The sequence below is a fragment of the Lactuca sativa genome, chromosome 5 (assembly GCF_002870075.4).
Source record: "Lactuca sativa cultivar Salinas chromosome 5, Lsat_Salinas_v11, whole genome shotgun sequence".
NCBI lineage: Eukaryota > Viridiplantae > Streptophyta > Magnoliopsida > Asterales > Asteraceae > Lactuca > Lactuca sativa.
In genome coordinates this window covers 248,132,303-248,149,482 of record NC_056627.2, presented here as the reverse complement: position 1 = coordinate 248,149,482, position 17,180 = coordinate 248,132,303, and the positions used below count along the sequence as shown (strand labels likewise).

The 17,180-nt window shown below is 38.6% G+C and overlaps 1 protein-coding gene across 3 annotated transcripts; it reads right to left on the bottom strand.

Moving 5' to 3' along the window:
- Positions 1-12,784: 12,784 nt before the first annotated feature.
- LOC111878004 (C-type lectin receptor-like tyrosine-protein kinase At1g52310) lies at positions 12,785-16,245 on the bottom strand. Of its 3 annotated transcripts, XM_023874508.3 has the most exons (7): positions 15,939-16,245; positions 15,728-15,800; positions 15,533-15,616; positions 15,379-15,433; positions 14,570-14,995; positions 13,910-14,480; positions 12,785-13,490 (listed from the first exon to the last, which is right to left on the bottom strand). In XM_023874508.3, the coding sequence occupies exons 3-7, from the start codon at positions 15,611-15,613 to the stop codon at positions 12,965-12,967; spliced, it is 1,659 nt and encodes a 552-aa protein (XP_023730276.1). In that variant the 5' UTR covers positions 15,614-15,616; positions 15,728-15,800; positions 15,939-16,245; the 3' UTR covers positions 12,785-12,964. The 3 variants fall into 3 exon arrangements, with proteins under 3 accessions (XP_023730276.1, XP_023730278.1, XP_023730275.1); XM_023874510.3 differs by lacking the exon at positions 15,728-15,800 and having other exon boundaries at positions 15,533-15,626; XM_023874507.3 differs by lacking the exon at positions 15,728-15,800.
- Between the last annotated feature and the right edge of the window lie 935 nt (positions 16,246-17,180).

Sequence of the window (17,180 nt, the reverse complement as noted above, 5' to 3'; positions counted from 1 at the left end):
CACCTGTGCTGCCTTATGTTCAGGTTCGGATGGTCCATGATATGCCTCAAACTCTTGTGATCTATGTAGATAGTACATCGGACCCCATAAAGGTAGTGCCTCTAAATCTTTAGAGCGAAAACCACCACTCCCAACTCAAGATCATGCATGGGATACTTCGTCTCAAATGACTTCAGCTGCTACGAAGCATGAGCTATCACTCATCCTCTCTGCATGAGGACCGCTCCCAAACCGGTGATGGATGCATCATAGAAAACCACAAAATCCTCAATTCCCTCCGGGAGGGTCAAAACTGGGGCCTCGCAAAGTCTTTGCCGAAGGGTCTTAAATGCGGATTGCTGCTCCGGGCCCCACCGAAAATCCACATCCTTCCTCGTCAGAAGAGTGAGGGGTACCGTAATTTTGGAGAAATCCTGAATAAATCTTCGGTAGTACCCTGTCAAACCTAGAAAACTCTTGATATTTGAGGGAGATTTCGGAACCTCCCACTGCATCGTCGCCTCCATCTTGGCCGGATCGACCAAAATCCCATCCTGGTTAACGAGGTGTCCAAGGAACTGAACCTCTCGTAACCAAAAATCGCACTTTGAGAACTTAGCATAAAGTCGTTCTCGCCTCAAAACCCCCAGAAGCTCACAAAGATGCTCCTCATGCTGCTCTTTGGTCTTGGGATACACCAAGATATCATCAATTAACACAATAACCGAGTGATCGAGCATCGACCTGCATACCCGATTCATCAAATCCATAAATATCGCAGGTGCATTGGTGAGCCCGAATGGCATCACCACGAACACATAACGACCATAACGAGCCTGGAATGCGGTATTCTCCATGTCCTCCTCCCTCACCTCGACCTGATGGTACTCAGACCCTAGGTCAATCTTGGAGAACCAAGATGCTCCCTACAACTAATCAAAGAGAGCATCAGTCCGCAGAAGGGGATAGTGGTTCTTTACCGTCAACTTGTTCAGCTCCCTATAATCGGTGCACATCTGGTGCGAACCATCCTTCTTTCTGACAAAAAAATCGGTGCTCCCCACAGAGAACTGCTCGGATGGATGAACTGCTTGCCTAGCAGATCATGCAGCTGAGATGACAACTCGTACATCTCAGGCGGTGCCAATCGGTATGGCACCTTGGCAATAGGGGACGCATCTGGCACAAGGTCGATCCTGAACTTGACCTACCTCTTAGGAGGCACACCGAGTAACTCCTCCAGGAATACATCAACGAACTCCCTAACAACTGGAACATCATCAACCGACACCTGATCCCTAACCCGCATATCCACCACATAAGCCAGATAACCTGCATACCCGTGCTGAATATACTGTCGAGCCCTAGCTGCTAAACAAAACCCTGAACCCAACCTGGTGCCCTCTCCATAACTAACCAGTTCTCCCCCACTTGGGGTTCGAACTACCACACGCTGGCCCTCGCAGTCATTCATGGCACCGAAACAACTTCTCTTAATGGTTCAAAACAAAGTAGGCTTCCTTTTCGAATTAGTTTTTCAAAAATAGCAGATTGCTTTGATTTAATTCAAGTTGACATATGGGTAGATAAAAACATGCTTCTCTTAATGGTTCTATTACTTCTTCTCAATTATGGATGATTATAATCGTGGTGTATGGGTATATTTGATGAAAACCAAGTCTGAAGTTGCTGAATTATTAATCTCTTTTTACAATATGGTAGAAACATAATTTAAGAAGAAAGTCAAAATGATAAGAAATAATGGTTCAAAATTCCAATCCAGATTCATTCTGGAGTTTTACAAAAATAAGGGTATGTTATTGGAAACCTCGTTCCCATACACACCACAACAAAACAAAGTGGTAGAAAGGAAACACAGACATTTGTTAGAGATGGGAGAAGTTTTATGTTTTCAAGCCTCACTTCCAATTGAATTTTAAGGAGATTGCATCCTACCAACGACATACCTTATCAACAAATTACCTACAAGCAATTTAAACAATAAAACACCACATGAGATCCTTTTTGGAAATGTATCCACATACACACACTTACAAGTATTTGGTTTCTCAGCCTATGCATATAATGTGTTTGGAAAACATGACAAGTTTGGAGAAAGATGCATACTCTGTATATTTCTTGGATATCCGATGGGTCAAAACGGATATAAGTTGTATGACTTGAAAGATCAAAGAATTCATATAACTCGAAGTGTTACTTTCATCAAGAATGAATTTCCTTTTAGCGAAAATTATGAAGGAAACAAGGTAATTGCAAATGAACACCTTGTTGATGCATTAAATAAAATCCAAGTCAGTAATGATAGCTTCACTAGTTATTCAGATGAAAGTTCACCTATGATCAGTCGATCACAGAGGCTAATGCCTTACAAAAGGAAAAGGAATCTTCCAAAAATGACACGATAGAGCACAAGTACTTCTACTCCCTCTAAACCCAAGCACCTTGAAGACTTTCTGACTGATTTGCCCCCATCGATCGACTGCTCAATGCCCATCCCAACTATAGGCTCTTCGGCTACGACCAATCCACCGAGACATCCGCTTTCTAATTTTGCTTATTATAATAAGTTCTCAAAAAATCATCAGGCCTTCTTAGAATCGATCACTTCAAATGAATATCCAAAATACTTTTCTCAAGCCTTGAAAGATGCAAGATGGATCGAAGCATTAAAGAAAGGGGTAACAACTCTTGAAAAAAATGGCACTTGGTCTTTGATGGAACTCCTAGTTGGAAAAAGAGATATTGACTCAAAATGGGTCTACAAACTAAAATACAAACCCACTGGAGAGGTTGAAAGATTTAAGGCCAGACTAGTGGCAAAATGATACACTCAAATTGAAGGCATTGATTTCCATGAGACTTTTGCACCGGTCGCGAAACTAGTTTGTGTGCTTTAGCTGTGGCTGCAAAGGAGTGGGAAATTCATCAAATGGACATAAATAATGCATTTTTTCATGGAGATCTCGAAGAAGAAGTTTATATGAAGGCTCCTTAATGTTTATTTGAGAAAAACGAGAAACGAGTTTGTAAACTACACGATGTTAGAAAATCATGGGACCATTTCATAAAATGCACATTATATGGTTATCATTTAAATTCAAAAATAGCATGGTAAGAGTATAAGATTGTTGATGGACCAATATTCACTTACCATATGTGGCTTAAGTTCCCGGTTTGACTCAGGATCCTCAAGATCCCTTCCATCTCACACATTAGGGTATATCTCAATCTATATATACATATGCTGAAGAGCAGATCAAAACACACGAAAAATACACAAATAAATTTGTGAGGTAGTGCTAGGGTTCTTAAAGGTGTTCTTGAGATCAATTGGAAAACCAAGCTTGTTCTTCAGATTCAAAAGCTTCCATGGAAGTAGGTACACATTCTTCTTCTTCTTATTCTCTTATTTTCTTTTATTTAGATTCGAGTTTGAAGGTCTGATTTTTTTGAAAGCTTTCGCATATCAAATCTAGTTATTAAAATGTCCTAACACAGAAGTCCATATATGGTCTTCGCCAAGCTTCTAGAAATTGGTCCCAAAAATCCATGAAAGCTCTTATAGAAATCAATTTCCATCACAGAACATTCCATGTTTGTGTTCAAGAAAGAATCAATACGTACTGTTGCCCTTATTTATGTCGATGGCATTTTGTTGATAGATAATAATATCGACAAAATTAACAAGGTAAAAACTCATCTTCAAAATCGTTTTAGCATCAAAGACTTGGGCCCACTCAAATACTTGTTAGAACAAGTAGGGTTTGCGGTGAAGATCTAGATACCAACTTAGATCGTAAGAAGACTTTCCGAACTGATATTTCTACCCTATACTTGGGTTGCAATAAATTTAGTCTAGGATAATCCAAGTGGACACTGATATGTGCATATTTAGTCATATAATTCATATAATATCTTAATACTTTTTGCTGTTTTTGTCTCAATTTATGAACAAGATGTACTTAATTATGTTAAAATTACATTTTCAGCTTTAAAGACATGCTCGGGCGTAAAAGGAAGCGGAACTAGCAATTGGAAGCTTAGAAATTGAGGTATGAAGTAAGAAGGCTTAATTAAGGAAGAACTAGACGAGTTGGCCATCAACTTGATGGGTTTGCTGGAAGATTCCCGATACAAGGATGCCTTGCCGTACACGCGTATTAAGTAAAAAACTCATTGAGTTGGGTCTAAGAACTCGACGAGTTGGAGTTGAAATTTAAAATATATAAATAGAATCGATTTCTCCCAAAACCCTAACTAATGCTGGAGGTTTTTGGCGATTTTGAGAGATCAGAAGTGTTCTTAGAAGCTTTGGTTTTCCAGAATTCAACCTAGAAGGCAATTTTGAAGAGATCAAAGGAAAAAAAACCATTACTTTTATCTTAATCTTTTTTATGAACCATGTTTGAATCATTAGATTTCGATTTTAGGATGCTATTTGTTGTAGTTATGAGTTAAAAAGTTTCATACTTCTGTTTAGAGTAGATAAACTTATGAATACGGTTTGATTGAGTGGATTAGATTAATTTGATTTGGCTATTTGTCTTGACAAGATTGTTAGAAGATCCTTGCATGTTAATGATAATTATTTTCTATTAATGACTAAGTAATTGAGTTGCATGGTGTGACATCCCCAAAATCACGGCCAGAAAAGACGGATTTCATTTATGCTTTTTAAAATAATTTCAGAGTAAATCCTTTTGATTTAAAAGTGTTGCAGAATTTGTTCCCAAAACAAAACATGATAAAATAATATTTATCAAAGCATTTCATCAAGAGATGCATTTTCATTATATAGTCAAAACTCGGGATGTCATGTTCCGATACAAACCATAAAGCATAAACGATAACATTACAAGTCATTCAACAAATATATACATATACAGACTTGTAAACAAAACAACTCAATGATTCATCCATCTTACGCCCTTGCGCCACTTCCTGTAATACAAATAAACTGAGTGGGTCAGGCTTGGGAGCCTGGTGAGCATATAGGGTTTTCAACCCACAATAAATAAATTATATTTAATTTCACCAACCAATCACTATCCCGATTACCCATTCTTGTTATCCTCACTTTACGTCCCTAAAATAACATCTATCTCAAGGGACCTAATCTAGGATTTTCATCGGGACGGACATTACTGCTAAGGGGTTTCCTCAACAATAGATATCCTAAAGGCAACCATGATGGGGATAGAGTACACTGGTGAACACATCGTTCACAACACCTACCGGTTATGAACCTGCTAGCGTTCCACTGGACTGTCTAGAAAGAGTCTGTGGTCGTTATCCGTGGGACTTTTCGGTTGCTCCCACTTTGTCACAACTTCAATCTTTGCCGGATCAACCATTATCCCTTCTTGGTTGACCACGTGACCCAAGAATTGGACTTCACGAATCCAAAAATCACATTTGGAGAACTTTGCATACAACTTCTCCTTCTTCAAGACTTCTAACACTTCTCGCAAGTGTCTGCCATGCTCCTCTTGGCTTTTCGAATAAATCAGAATGTCATCTATGAACACTATCACAGATTTATCTAGGAACGGATTACAAACTCTGTTCATTAAATCCATGAATGCCGCTGGAGCATTGGTTAGTCCAAACGACATAACCAAAAACTCGTAGTGTCCATATCGGGTTCTGAATGCAGTCTTCTCTATATCCTGCTCTCTTACTTTCAGCTGATGATATCCTGACCTTAGGTCGATCTTCGAGAAATAGCTCGAACCTTGCAATTGATCAAACAGGTCATCAATCCTTGGCAACGGATATCTATTCTTTATTGTTGCCTTATTCAGCTCTCGGTAATCAATGCACATTCTCATACTTCCATCTTTCTTCTTCACAAATAACACCGGAGCTCCCCAGGGCGATGAACTAGGTCTAATGAAACCTTTGTCCAATAACTCCTGAAGTTTCATCATCAGCTCATTCATCTCCGTCGGTGCTAATCGATAAGGTGCTTTTGCAATTGGCATTGTCCCTGGCAACAAGTCTATTCTAAACTCCACTTGTCTATCAGGCGGTAATCCAGGAAGATCTTCGGGAAATACTTCCGGATGATCACACACAACATGAATATTCTGCATCACCTTCTTTTCCTTCTTAGCATCGATCACGAATGCTAAATATGATGTACACCCTTTGGTCAAACATTTTCTGGCTTTCATTAGGGAAATGATTCCAGAATTTACTCTGCGTTTGTCCCCATACACCATAAACGAATCTTTCCCAGGCGGGTTCACTTTAACTATCTTCTTATTGCATAAAATTTCAGCATCATTGGCGCTAAGCCAATCCATTCCAAGCACGATGTCGAAACCATTAAGTTCGATAGGCAATAATTCCTCGTGGAACTTATTCCCATTCAGATCAATTAAGATGTTTTCCATACGATGGCTAACAGGTACAAACTTGCCACTAGCAACTTCGACTAATAAGGCATTATCTAGTCTATCAACAGGCAAAGCTAGTTTTCTACCAAATTCATGCGATATAAAGGAGTAGTTGGCTCCATAATCAAATAAAATTTGGGCAGGCAATTCGTTTACGAGAAAGGTACCTAAAGCGACATCAGCTTCATCTTTAGCAGCTTCCGGTGTCATCTGGAATGCTCTCGCCTTTGGCTTTGGCGGAATGTTGGGTCTAGCTGCCTCCTTTTTCTTCGGGCAGTCCCTCGACATGTGTCCCTCCTCACCACAACCATAGCAAACCTTCTTAGAGAGGGTACACTCATTGGCATAGTGCCCTGACTTTCCACACTTGTAGCACGTGGCCGCTACCTCACATTTCCCATGATGTTTCTTCTTACATTTGTCGCACCATTTCGCTTCACCTCCACTTCCCCTCGAACCAGACTTCGAGAACTTGTTTTTCTTATTGGACCCTGAAGTTCCATCGAACTTCCTCTTTTCACCAACTTCTATCCTTTCCAGACCCTTTTCCTTCTGCTGGGCCTCCACATTCTTAGCTGCACGAACAGCTGTTTTCAGAGTAGTTGCCATCTTAACTGTCGGACCAAAGTCGGCAGGCAGTCCATTAGCAAACCTCTCAATCTTGGAGAGTTCCGTTGGCACTAGGTACGGAAATAACTTCATTTTCTCAGTGAATGCAGTAGCATAGTCATCTATGCTCATCCTCCCCTTCTTTAAGTTTTGGAACTCATTGTTCAGATCAATCAGGTCTATCTTTGAACAATACTGCACCCTTAACTGTTCCAAGAACTCCTCCCATGACATTTTCAGGGCTTCCCCTCGTGGCATAGTATCTGCCAACAACTTCCACCAACTCAAGACTCCAGTCTTTAGTTGTCTAACTGCAAAGACAGTCTTCTGTTTGTTGCTACAGTCGCAACTTTCAAATACCATATCCATTTTGGAGATCCAATCCATTATCTCAACAGGCTTTGGGCTTCCAGAAAGACTTGGCGGCTTGGCGCCCAATAAGTTCTTGTACATTCGCCCATCCTTGTTGTTTCTCCTTTCTGGATCGTTCTTTCGTTCTCCTTGAGTCCCAACTTGACTCATAATGCGACTATTGTTCCCTTCCTCCGATTGCTCGGGAATCAATTCGGGTTCCTCAATAGGTATGATAGGTTCATCCCTATTATCATGCAACATTTGTCGCATCTCATCCCTTTGTTCGGGTAACATAGCCCGAATCATGGCTTGCACCACAGCCATTGTTATTGGTTCTGGTGCTGCTGGTACAACAGGTATTTGCTCAATCACTGGCGGTTGATTCCTGTTTTCATCTGCGTTTCCAACGCCACTCCTTGTTCTCACCATTTTTGATCTACACACCGAATAAGGTGAAATTTAGATCTTCATTCACGATAGATATTCAAATCATCCTTATTACTCCGAAACGTTTACATGCTAGTTCTAATACCGTAGACATACGCTTAGAATCCTACACACATAAGGTTTCCAGATCCGGTCGGCAATAGACCGTAGATCCGAACAATTAATATCATATATGGCAACATATAACATTTAGCACATAAAAGCATTTTAGGCAACTTTCCTAAAATAAACTAGTGCTCGTGTCTAAAATCCAACAGACACACATCTCAAAATTCCACTTAGCATTCTAAGTTTAAGTCTAGAAATCCTACAAATTCCTAGTTCGCTTAAACTAATGCTCTGATACCAACTGTGACATCCCCAAAATCACGGCCAGAAAAGACCGATTTCATTTATGCTTTTTAAAATAATTTCAGAGTAAATCCTTTTGATTTAAAAGTGTTGCGGAATTTGTTCCCAAAACAAAACATGATAAAATAATATTTATCAAAGCATTTCATCAAGAGATGCATTTTCATTATATAGTCAAAACTCGGGATGTCATGTTCCGATACAGACCATAAAGCATAAACGATAACATTACAAGTCATTCAACAAATATATACATATACAGACTTGTAAACAAAACAACTCAATGATTCATCCATCTTACGCCCTTGCGCCACTTCCTGTAATACAAATAAACTGAGTGGGTCAGGCTTGGGAGCCTGGTGAGCATATAGGGTTTTCAACCCACAATAAATAAATTATATTTAATTTCACCAACCAATCACTATCCCGATTACCCATTCCCGTTATCCTCACTTTACGTCCCTAAAATAACATCTATCTCAAGGGACCTAATCTAGGATTTTCATCGGGACAGACATTACTGCTAAGGGGTTTCCTCAACAATAGATATCCTAAAGGCAACCATGAGGGGGATAGAGTACACCGGTGAACACATCGTTCACAACACCTACAGGTTATGAACCTGCTAGCGTTCCACTGGACTGTCTAGAAAGAGTCTGTGGTCGTTATCCATACTCCGCTGAATAACTAGATCAACAACAATAACAACATCGAGGCCTCTCATCTGTTTATTACACATCAACTATCTATCCATGTTCTACCCAACATATTAGTAGTTAAAAATATATATTTCCATACATAGTTTAAAACATGTATATCATTTTCATTCAATACATATTCCACATAACAGATGAGGCACACCCACATAACACGTATTTCATAGAAAGTAAATCAGATCTATGAGATAGAAAAGAATGAATATACATTCACACTTATAACAACAAAATTATACACATAAACAACAATATACTTAATACACTCAAACCATACTTGTATTATTATCGTGTTTATGAAAGGTAGTATACACTCACTTGATCAGAAGATGATCGGACAGCACTACGACTTGCAGAAGTAGTATTCTTCAGCAGATCTGGAAGATCTCTACAAAAATCGAACTTCTCGCGGGCAGAGCTTCGGCTCGGGAACTGCACTTCTCGGGATCTTCGGGATCTCGGGACTTGCTTCGGGGCTCGAGAATAATACCGGGGCTTCGGTGTATTTTTGGCACGCAAATCGAGGCAAAACGGGAGAGAGAAGAGAGAAAAATAGCAATTGAGTCGGCTGCCCTCGCATCCTATTTATAGGAGGCTGGAGCCTCGGAGTACGCGGGGCGTACTGCGTTACGCGGGGTGTACTGCCTCAGAATCGTCATTGCTTACGTATCTGAAGAACTCGAGTGCGAGGCGTGTCATGCTTCGCTGTACGCGGGGCGTACGCTAGTACGCTGGGCGTACTTCGGATGAGTCCGATGACTCCTCTTCGGATAATGCCGGATTTAATAATTAAATTTAATTATTAATTATTTAATAAACTTCGAAAATTCATATCTTCTTCATACGAACTCCGTTTTCGACGTTCTTTATATCCACGCGTAGGTGAGACTACGCTCTACAACTTTCGTTTAGACTCCGTCGGCTAATTTTGACTTTATTTTTATTATTTATTTTTAATAAGCCGGGACAGAAAAACTTCGTTATAAATTCATAACTTCTTCGTTTGACGTCCGTTCTCGCCTAACTTTTCATCGCTTCGATACCAACAACGAGATCTTCGATTCTCGTTTAGATTGCTTCGGCTAAAAACCGCTCGATCTCAAGTCGAGTATTTCAGGCTGCATACCGCTAAGTCGAAACTTCAGAAAATCATAACTTCCTCATATGAAGTCAGATTTGGGCGTTCTTTATATATTCGGAAACCTCGTTTAAACTACTACAACATTATCCAAAGATATTAAGTTTATTTTACACTTAAATTTTGACGCTTATTTTTATTCTTAATTAATCCAACCACATAATTAAGCAATTAAGCACAAAACACATAATACTCAAATAATACACTTCTATTATTTCAAAACGGGTTACAAAGGTTAACATAGACTATTATACCAACATTAATAACAGGCCCAGAAACACAGGCGTTACACATGGACATCCTCTTGATTGCTTGAATCTTATAGTTTTGTGAAAACAAGATTATATGCCTAGTATTAGTGAACATAAACCTAGGGTTAAGTAGAAAATAAGTAAGTTAATGTGTGAGCATATGTGATGACCAAATATGAGTTAATTAAACCAGCAAATTTGATTAACTATATTACAAGTGTTGCTTGATTTGAACTGAACACTAGGAAATATGTTGGTTTAATCAACTGGCCATTGTTTGAATTAACTTATTTGTTAAAGGATTAGTAATAGTAATAGTGAACATGAACCTAATCACATTAGAAATCGGCAACCAATGACATATTAATCCATTGCACTTGCCACGAAATCAACCATAGGAATAAGTGAATCGAATCTAAACAGAAGTCTCTTTAAATTGATTGAATCTAGTTGTCTTTTTGTTTCTCCTTAGTTGCTAATTGTCTTTGCTTAAGTGTTTAGGAAGTTATTTAAGTTTCTAGTCTTGCAAAACTAGAGAAAACCCCCCATTTTAATTAATTGCTTTATTTAGGTAATACTAGTATTTATTTTAATTGTTTACTATTCCCTGTGTTTGATACCTCACTTGCTTGAACTAAACTATTATCGATAGGTACACTACCTATGTGTGTTTGTTTTTATTTGAGTTTGTTAGGAATAAAATTAGTGCAATTCAAACGCATCAGACACTTACGATTCTAGGCAAAGAAATTGTAAGCCAAATTGCTAGAAAGATTCTGTGAAAGTTTGAAGAAAAACGAGAGCTAATATTCGGATCCCTCTTCTCAAAAGGAAGAGTCGTTTATATAATAATCAGCATTAGGATTTCATTAGGGTTGAGCCGTCATTAGTTGCTTTGGAAGCAAGTCAGGGTAATTTGAATTTTAATGAGGATTTAGGGTTACCAAAACTAACAAATTTTGTTAGTTTTACCATAATCACCCTCAAGAATTTGAATTTCCCACCAAAGGGGCGCCACTCCTTTAGAAACCCTGGACCCAATGGCGCTGCCCCCGGACCCCCGACGTGTCATCGAACCGACTTCTAATTTGATCTTATACATGCGTGCACTCCGCACCAACCGATACATATATTAGAGTACAAATTATGAATCCCTTTAGCTCACATGTTAGTTTCAGTTACATAAAATGACATTGTAACACTAAAATCACCAACAATACTTTCTTGGTATAGAAATTGCTCGTTCTATGGAAGGTTTTGTGACCAGTCAAAGAAAATACACACTAGATATCCTTGAAGATTGTGGTGTTTTAGCTTGCAAACCTAGTGCATTTCCGATGGAACAAAACATAAAGCTTTGAAAAGATGATGAAAGTTCGGAGGTTGACGCCTCTCGTTATCGAAGACTGGTTGGATGCCTTCTCTATCTCACAGTCACACGTCCTGACATCACTGTTGCGGTTAACCAACTTAGCCAATTCTTAAGCAGCCCACAAAAGTCTTATATGGATGCGGCCTACAGAATACTTCGCTACTTGAAAACCACTCTTGATCAAGGGTGTTCTTTTCATCTAGTGGAGGTCTAGATCTCATAGCATATTGTGACGCAAGTTGGTTAAGTTTTCCTGCTACTAAAAGACCATGCACATGGTATTTCATTAGTTTAAGTGGTTCACTTGTTTCATGGAGAAAAAAAGAAGCAAATGGTTGTATCAAGATCCTCAGCTGAAGTTGAGTATAAAGTTATGACAAACACGATATATGAAGTCTTGTGGTTAAGGTGGCTGCTACTTGATTTGGGTGCTATGCAAAATGGTCCTACACCACTCATGTGTGACAATGACGCAATCATACATATTGCAGTGAATCTTGTTTACCATGAAAGAACAAAACATGTTGAGATGAATTGTTATTTTGTTCGTGAAAGGATCGATAATGGAGAGAAAAACTTTCGCTGTTCGTTCTGAATTTCAAACAACTAACATATTTACTAAAGCTCTTGGTGCAAATCATTTCAAGTTTCTTGGAGGCAAGTTGGATGTTTGTGGTATTCACAGTCCAACTTGAGAGGGAGTAAATTGAGATTGTCATTATCTTCTTTAGTGTTTATCTCTTTACTTCCTAATTTTTAGCTATTTGATATGTTTAGGACTCTTTTATCCTAGTATATAATCGTGTATCCGTTTCAACTTTTAATAACAAGAAAACGATATTCTCCTTCTCTATTTTAATACACACTGCACATGACATGATTGGGTTATCTTCAATGATCATTTGTAACGAGATTATACCTTATGTTGTTCCATCTTTTTGTGTTAGCATTTTTTGTATTATTGACATAGTCACAAATTCACAATCACAATTAGAGTCCAATGAATGTGAACACAATATAAGTGTACATCATGTTATTTCATAACCCACGTAACAAACATACCTTACTGTTCGAATCATCAAGGAAGGAGGCCTTGCTAAGAAACAAACAAATGGGCCCAAAATGTCGAAATATGAATGCATTACCAATTTCAGCCAAATTCATCTGTCTTCATATTTCATTATATAAATAGTCCTTCACTAAAATTCGATGACAATAATCGCATTTAATCTGCTAATGCTACAAGTACAATGCCATCATACATACTTTTTTGCACACAATTTTCTTGACAAATACGAAAATTTAAATTCCCCGATTCAAAAACTAAACTAAGCTGCCAACTGCTGTAACTGATGGACCACATGTGACATTCTAGGCCTCATCGATGGTACATGTTGTGTACACGAATACACAAGATCCACCACCTTTTGAACCACACCAGCTTCCGGTATTTTAGAAGGTGAAGTGGAAGAAGATGCAGAAATCACGGGATCAAGAAGCTCGAGGTACCGGTGTGATTGAACCAGTGGGGTGGCCCACTCGAAAATACTCTGCCAACCCACCGAGTCAACCGCCTGAGAAGCCGGTCTCCGACCACTTATTATTTCGAGTAGAAGAACCCCGAAGCTGTAGACATCGCTCTTTGTGGTTAGCTCGTTTCTGTAGACAAATTCTGGAGCAAGGTAACCGTGGGTCCCACCTGCCATCACGGTCCTACCGTGCATCACTTCCCATGGTACGAATTTTGATAATCCAACTCCCATTAGATGCGCGTTAAAATCATCGTCTAGAAGTACGTTGCTTGCACGGATGTCACGGTGGACTACTTGTGGCTTTACTTTGTCGTGTAGGAACCTGATTTTATTCTTTTAATCATTAGAAAGGCGAGCAATTATAAATAAAAAAATAGTAGAAACATCGAGAAATATGACAGCCTTGTACTTGTACTGTGTTTAGCATGCATTGTACAGTCCAACCCAGTTTTGTCTCGTGCACCCAACACAGCAAAAGATAGGACAAGACTAGACAAACTTTCTAGGGATATTCCTAATGAGAAAGACGAGGAGGGCATGTACGTCTTTTGCACAAACAAAAGATCAAGAGCGGATCCGTGTCCCATCTCATTCCACCTTTTTGGGTGGGACAAAAAAAATTGCAAATTTTGTCCCATTGACGCGTGTTTCAATTCTAGTTCAATGCATGCCAAACACAGGACAAAACCACATCTGTTCTTTTCTATTCTGTGTAACAAATGGGGCTTTAGATTCACTTACGCGATTCCCTGTGCAAGAGTAGTGGCAACTTTCATCCTCATGGTCCAATCCAAACTCCTACCACCCATAGGAATATGATGCAACCATCTATCTAGAGGCCCATGTACTACAAACTCATACACAATGTATCGATCACCATGATCATAGCAGCATCCTTTCACAGGCACTAAATTCGGATGACAAAGCCTTGCTACCCTTCCAACCTCTGAAAAAAATTCTTTCTTTCTTTGAAAAGTTGACCTTTTTAGCCTTTTCACTGCCACCCTTGACCCATCAGGCAAAACCCCACTATACGTGCCACCTGTCTTGGCATCCCCTATAAGACGGTTAGCTTCACTGAAGTTCTTTGTAATCGACCTCAGTTCTTCACGTGTGAAGATTTTCCATGATGGAGGAACTAATGCCAGCTCAGCAGGATTAGATAATTTCCGAGATTTTCGGCGCCTCTTGCTACGCCTATACACAAGGAGCCATATCACCACTGCAAATGTTGTGAAGAGAATCAATCCACTCACAATAGCAAGTATGATCAGATATTCCTTGTGGCAATGCATATGTTGACATCTGTTATCTGGAAAATAAGGGGGAAGATTAGTATTAAAAGTTCAACCAACAAAAGAAAAAAGAAATCAAGGGGAATTTTTTTTTTTTTTTTCAAACCTGTAACAATCATGCATAGTGAAGAGTGAGATATGTTGCATGTGTTGGCAACAAGAGATGTAGTTTTATTGGTCAATATAGTACACATGGATGCTGAGTCATTATTGTGATTGTAGAAGCATGATGAATTGGTGCAAATGGACTTGAGATCTGGTGTGAGGACATTAATGAGAGTTTGATTCCAGTTATAAGATTTGTCAGACCATGTCCACTGGTGTCCAATGATAGTGTCTGTGCTTCTGCCACCAACCCAACACTCATTACACAAGTGTTGTGCAAAGCTCAATTCTGCTGATGATGTTAATGCTGCAAGGTGGCCATGATAACTTCTGCAGCTGTTTTCTGACTCATTCCAAGGCTGAATGTTTTCAATGTGTTTATAACATATTCTATTACTTGGTCCCTTGACCCAACCAGAAGGGCATACTGTCATAGAAAGTTGAGGTTACTATGATTGTTGAAGGTTAGAAATTCCCACAGTAAACCCTAACTGGACTTCATAAATTACACTCACAAGATCCCATGTTCAAATTTGCATCGTTACTAATGTTTGTATGGTGAAGAGTTAATAGAGTATATGACTATATGAACTGAAAGAGGAAACCATAACCAAAGAGAAAGTGGAAATCCCACATGAATCCATGATTGTATTGAGGGGAAGTTAAGTTATGACAACAATGAAAGCATGAAAAGTTTAACTTGGAGATAAGGGTGGAAATGAAACTCGCATTCAATACATCCAATGGAATGATTTGGTAAAATAAAATTTTTGTATGTTTGCTGTCATTAGTGTAAACAAATCGACTTACCTTCTATGCGGCTTTCATTATGAGAAGATGCTACCAGAAAGGAATCATTTGCAACCTACAACAGGAAGAGTGTCATGTAAAGTTTAAATGTGTGTATTATAATTCAAATTAAACTTCTTAGTTTATCTCTCAGGTGGTGCTTCTATAAACATACCGCGTTCAAACTTCCAAATTGAAGCACGAAGCAAGCAGAAAGAAGCAAAATTCCTGCTACATGGATCAGCTTTCCCTCCATTACCTAACAAAACCTAAGTTTAATCAATGGCGTAATCATAACTGTTTCACAAAATCCATACCCATGTGACAATACCAAAGCAATTCACAAACGCTCAAATGTCAAAAATTTCACCTTTCACCAAACCTATTTATATGCTTGAAACAGACCTTCAAAATCCGAAACCATCAAAGACACAACAGCATTGCTAATTTGACAACACAAAAAAAAAAAAAAAAAAAAAAAACAGCAAAACAGAAGAAAAACGAAATTGTTGAAAAAGCTTTCAGTTGTTCAAGTTGTTGGACAAATTTTTTTACTAATACGAACAAACTAATAGACATACAGTGGTTACGGCGGAGTCGAGGAACAAGTCTGAAAACCCCTAAAATCAGGGCAGAATCATCGCCGCAACGCTAGATCGAAAAAACGAAGCAAGAGGTTAGCATGTAAGTATTTGGGGGTTTTCTTCACAAGGTTTAGTGAAACAATGCAAGAGACAGTGTTAGACGGGTTGAAATGCTTCGGTGGTGGAGATCGATGGAGGAAGGAAGAAGGGAAGGGAAGGACAAAGCGGGTAACTGCAGTAACTATGATTTATGAGGGATAGAGAGTGTCGTTGGAGAACAGGTGCTAAAAAGTCAAAGTCAGTCAATGGGAACACGTCGTCAGTTTGTAATAATGTTGTTAATGCCCACAAGTTACATATTGCTCCCCTCCCCTTCCATAATTACATTTGTACTCCTACCTTTTGTGTAATTTATAATTTGGAATTTTGGATCATATGTAAAGGCCAAAGGGGTCCAGGCGTCCATCTATTTGATAACGGATCAACCATAGGTTCATAGCCCAATGTATGGTGTTTTTAAGTTTTATTGCATGCATTTTCAAGTTTTTTAGCATGGTCTTTTAAGAGTGTAACACCCATTTCAGATATGTTTCTTTTGAGATTATATCATGTTAGACTTTCAAGATAAGGTTTTTTGTGACCATGACGTAGTGGTAGAGGAGCACCATAACATGATCACATCAAAAAAAGGAACACCTAGTTTTAATTAGGGGTGAACAAAATCAAACCCAAAAACCGACAAAAATTGACAAAATCGAAAGTGAAGCATAAATCGACAATTTGGGTTTAGATTTTTTAAAAACTGGAAATTTCGGGTTGGGTTCGGTTTTGGGTTTGATAAAACCGAAACGAACCGATTATATAAAACGTTTATAAAAATACTTATTTTTATACATAATATAGATATATTTTGTGTTATTATAACACAAGAAGCGGATGGTGCAAGTGTTGGAAATAATGTTCACATTCATTAACTATTAGTAATATTTCTGATAATAACACGGTCCTGTTGGTTTGCCCTCGAGAACCAAATTGAATAGAATAAATAAATGAGAAATTGGTTTATTAATTATTATGGTTAATAATTATTTGGAAATTTATTTTGGGAATTAATTAACAGTTTAATTAATTAAATTGTTGAATATATATTAATCAATAGTAGGTTAAGCAGGTCTGTTCCAGAACCTTTATAGAATTAGGGTTGGATGGAACTTGCTCCATCCTATATGTGAAAATGAG

Excerpts from the sequence above, each read along its gene's own strand:
- LOC111878004 (XM_023874508.3), bottom strand. The coding sequence starts at position 15,613 with ATGGAGGGAAAGCTGATCCATGTAGCAGGAATTTTGCTTCTTTCTGCT. Across the intron at positions 14,481-14,569 it reads ACTATGCATGATTGTTACAG|ATAACAGATGTCAACATATG; the intron begins GTTTGAAAAAAA and ends CTTATTTTCCAG. Across the intron at positions 13,491-13,909 it reads ACTCTTGCACAGGGAATCGC|GTTCCTACACGACAAAGTAA; the intron begins GTAAGTGAATCT and ends GAATAAAATCAG.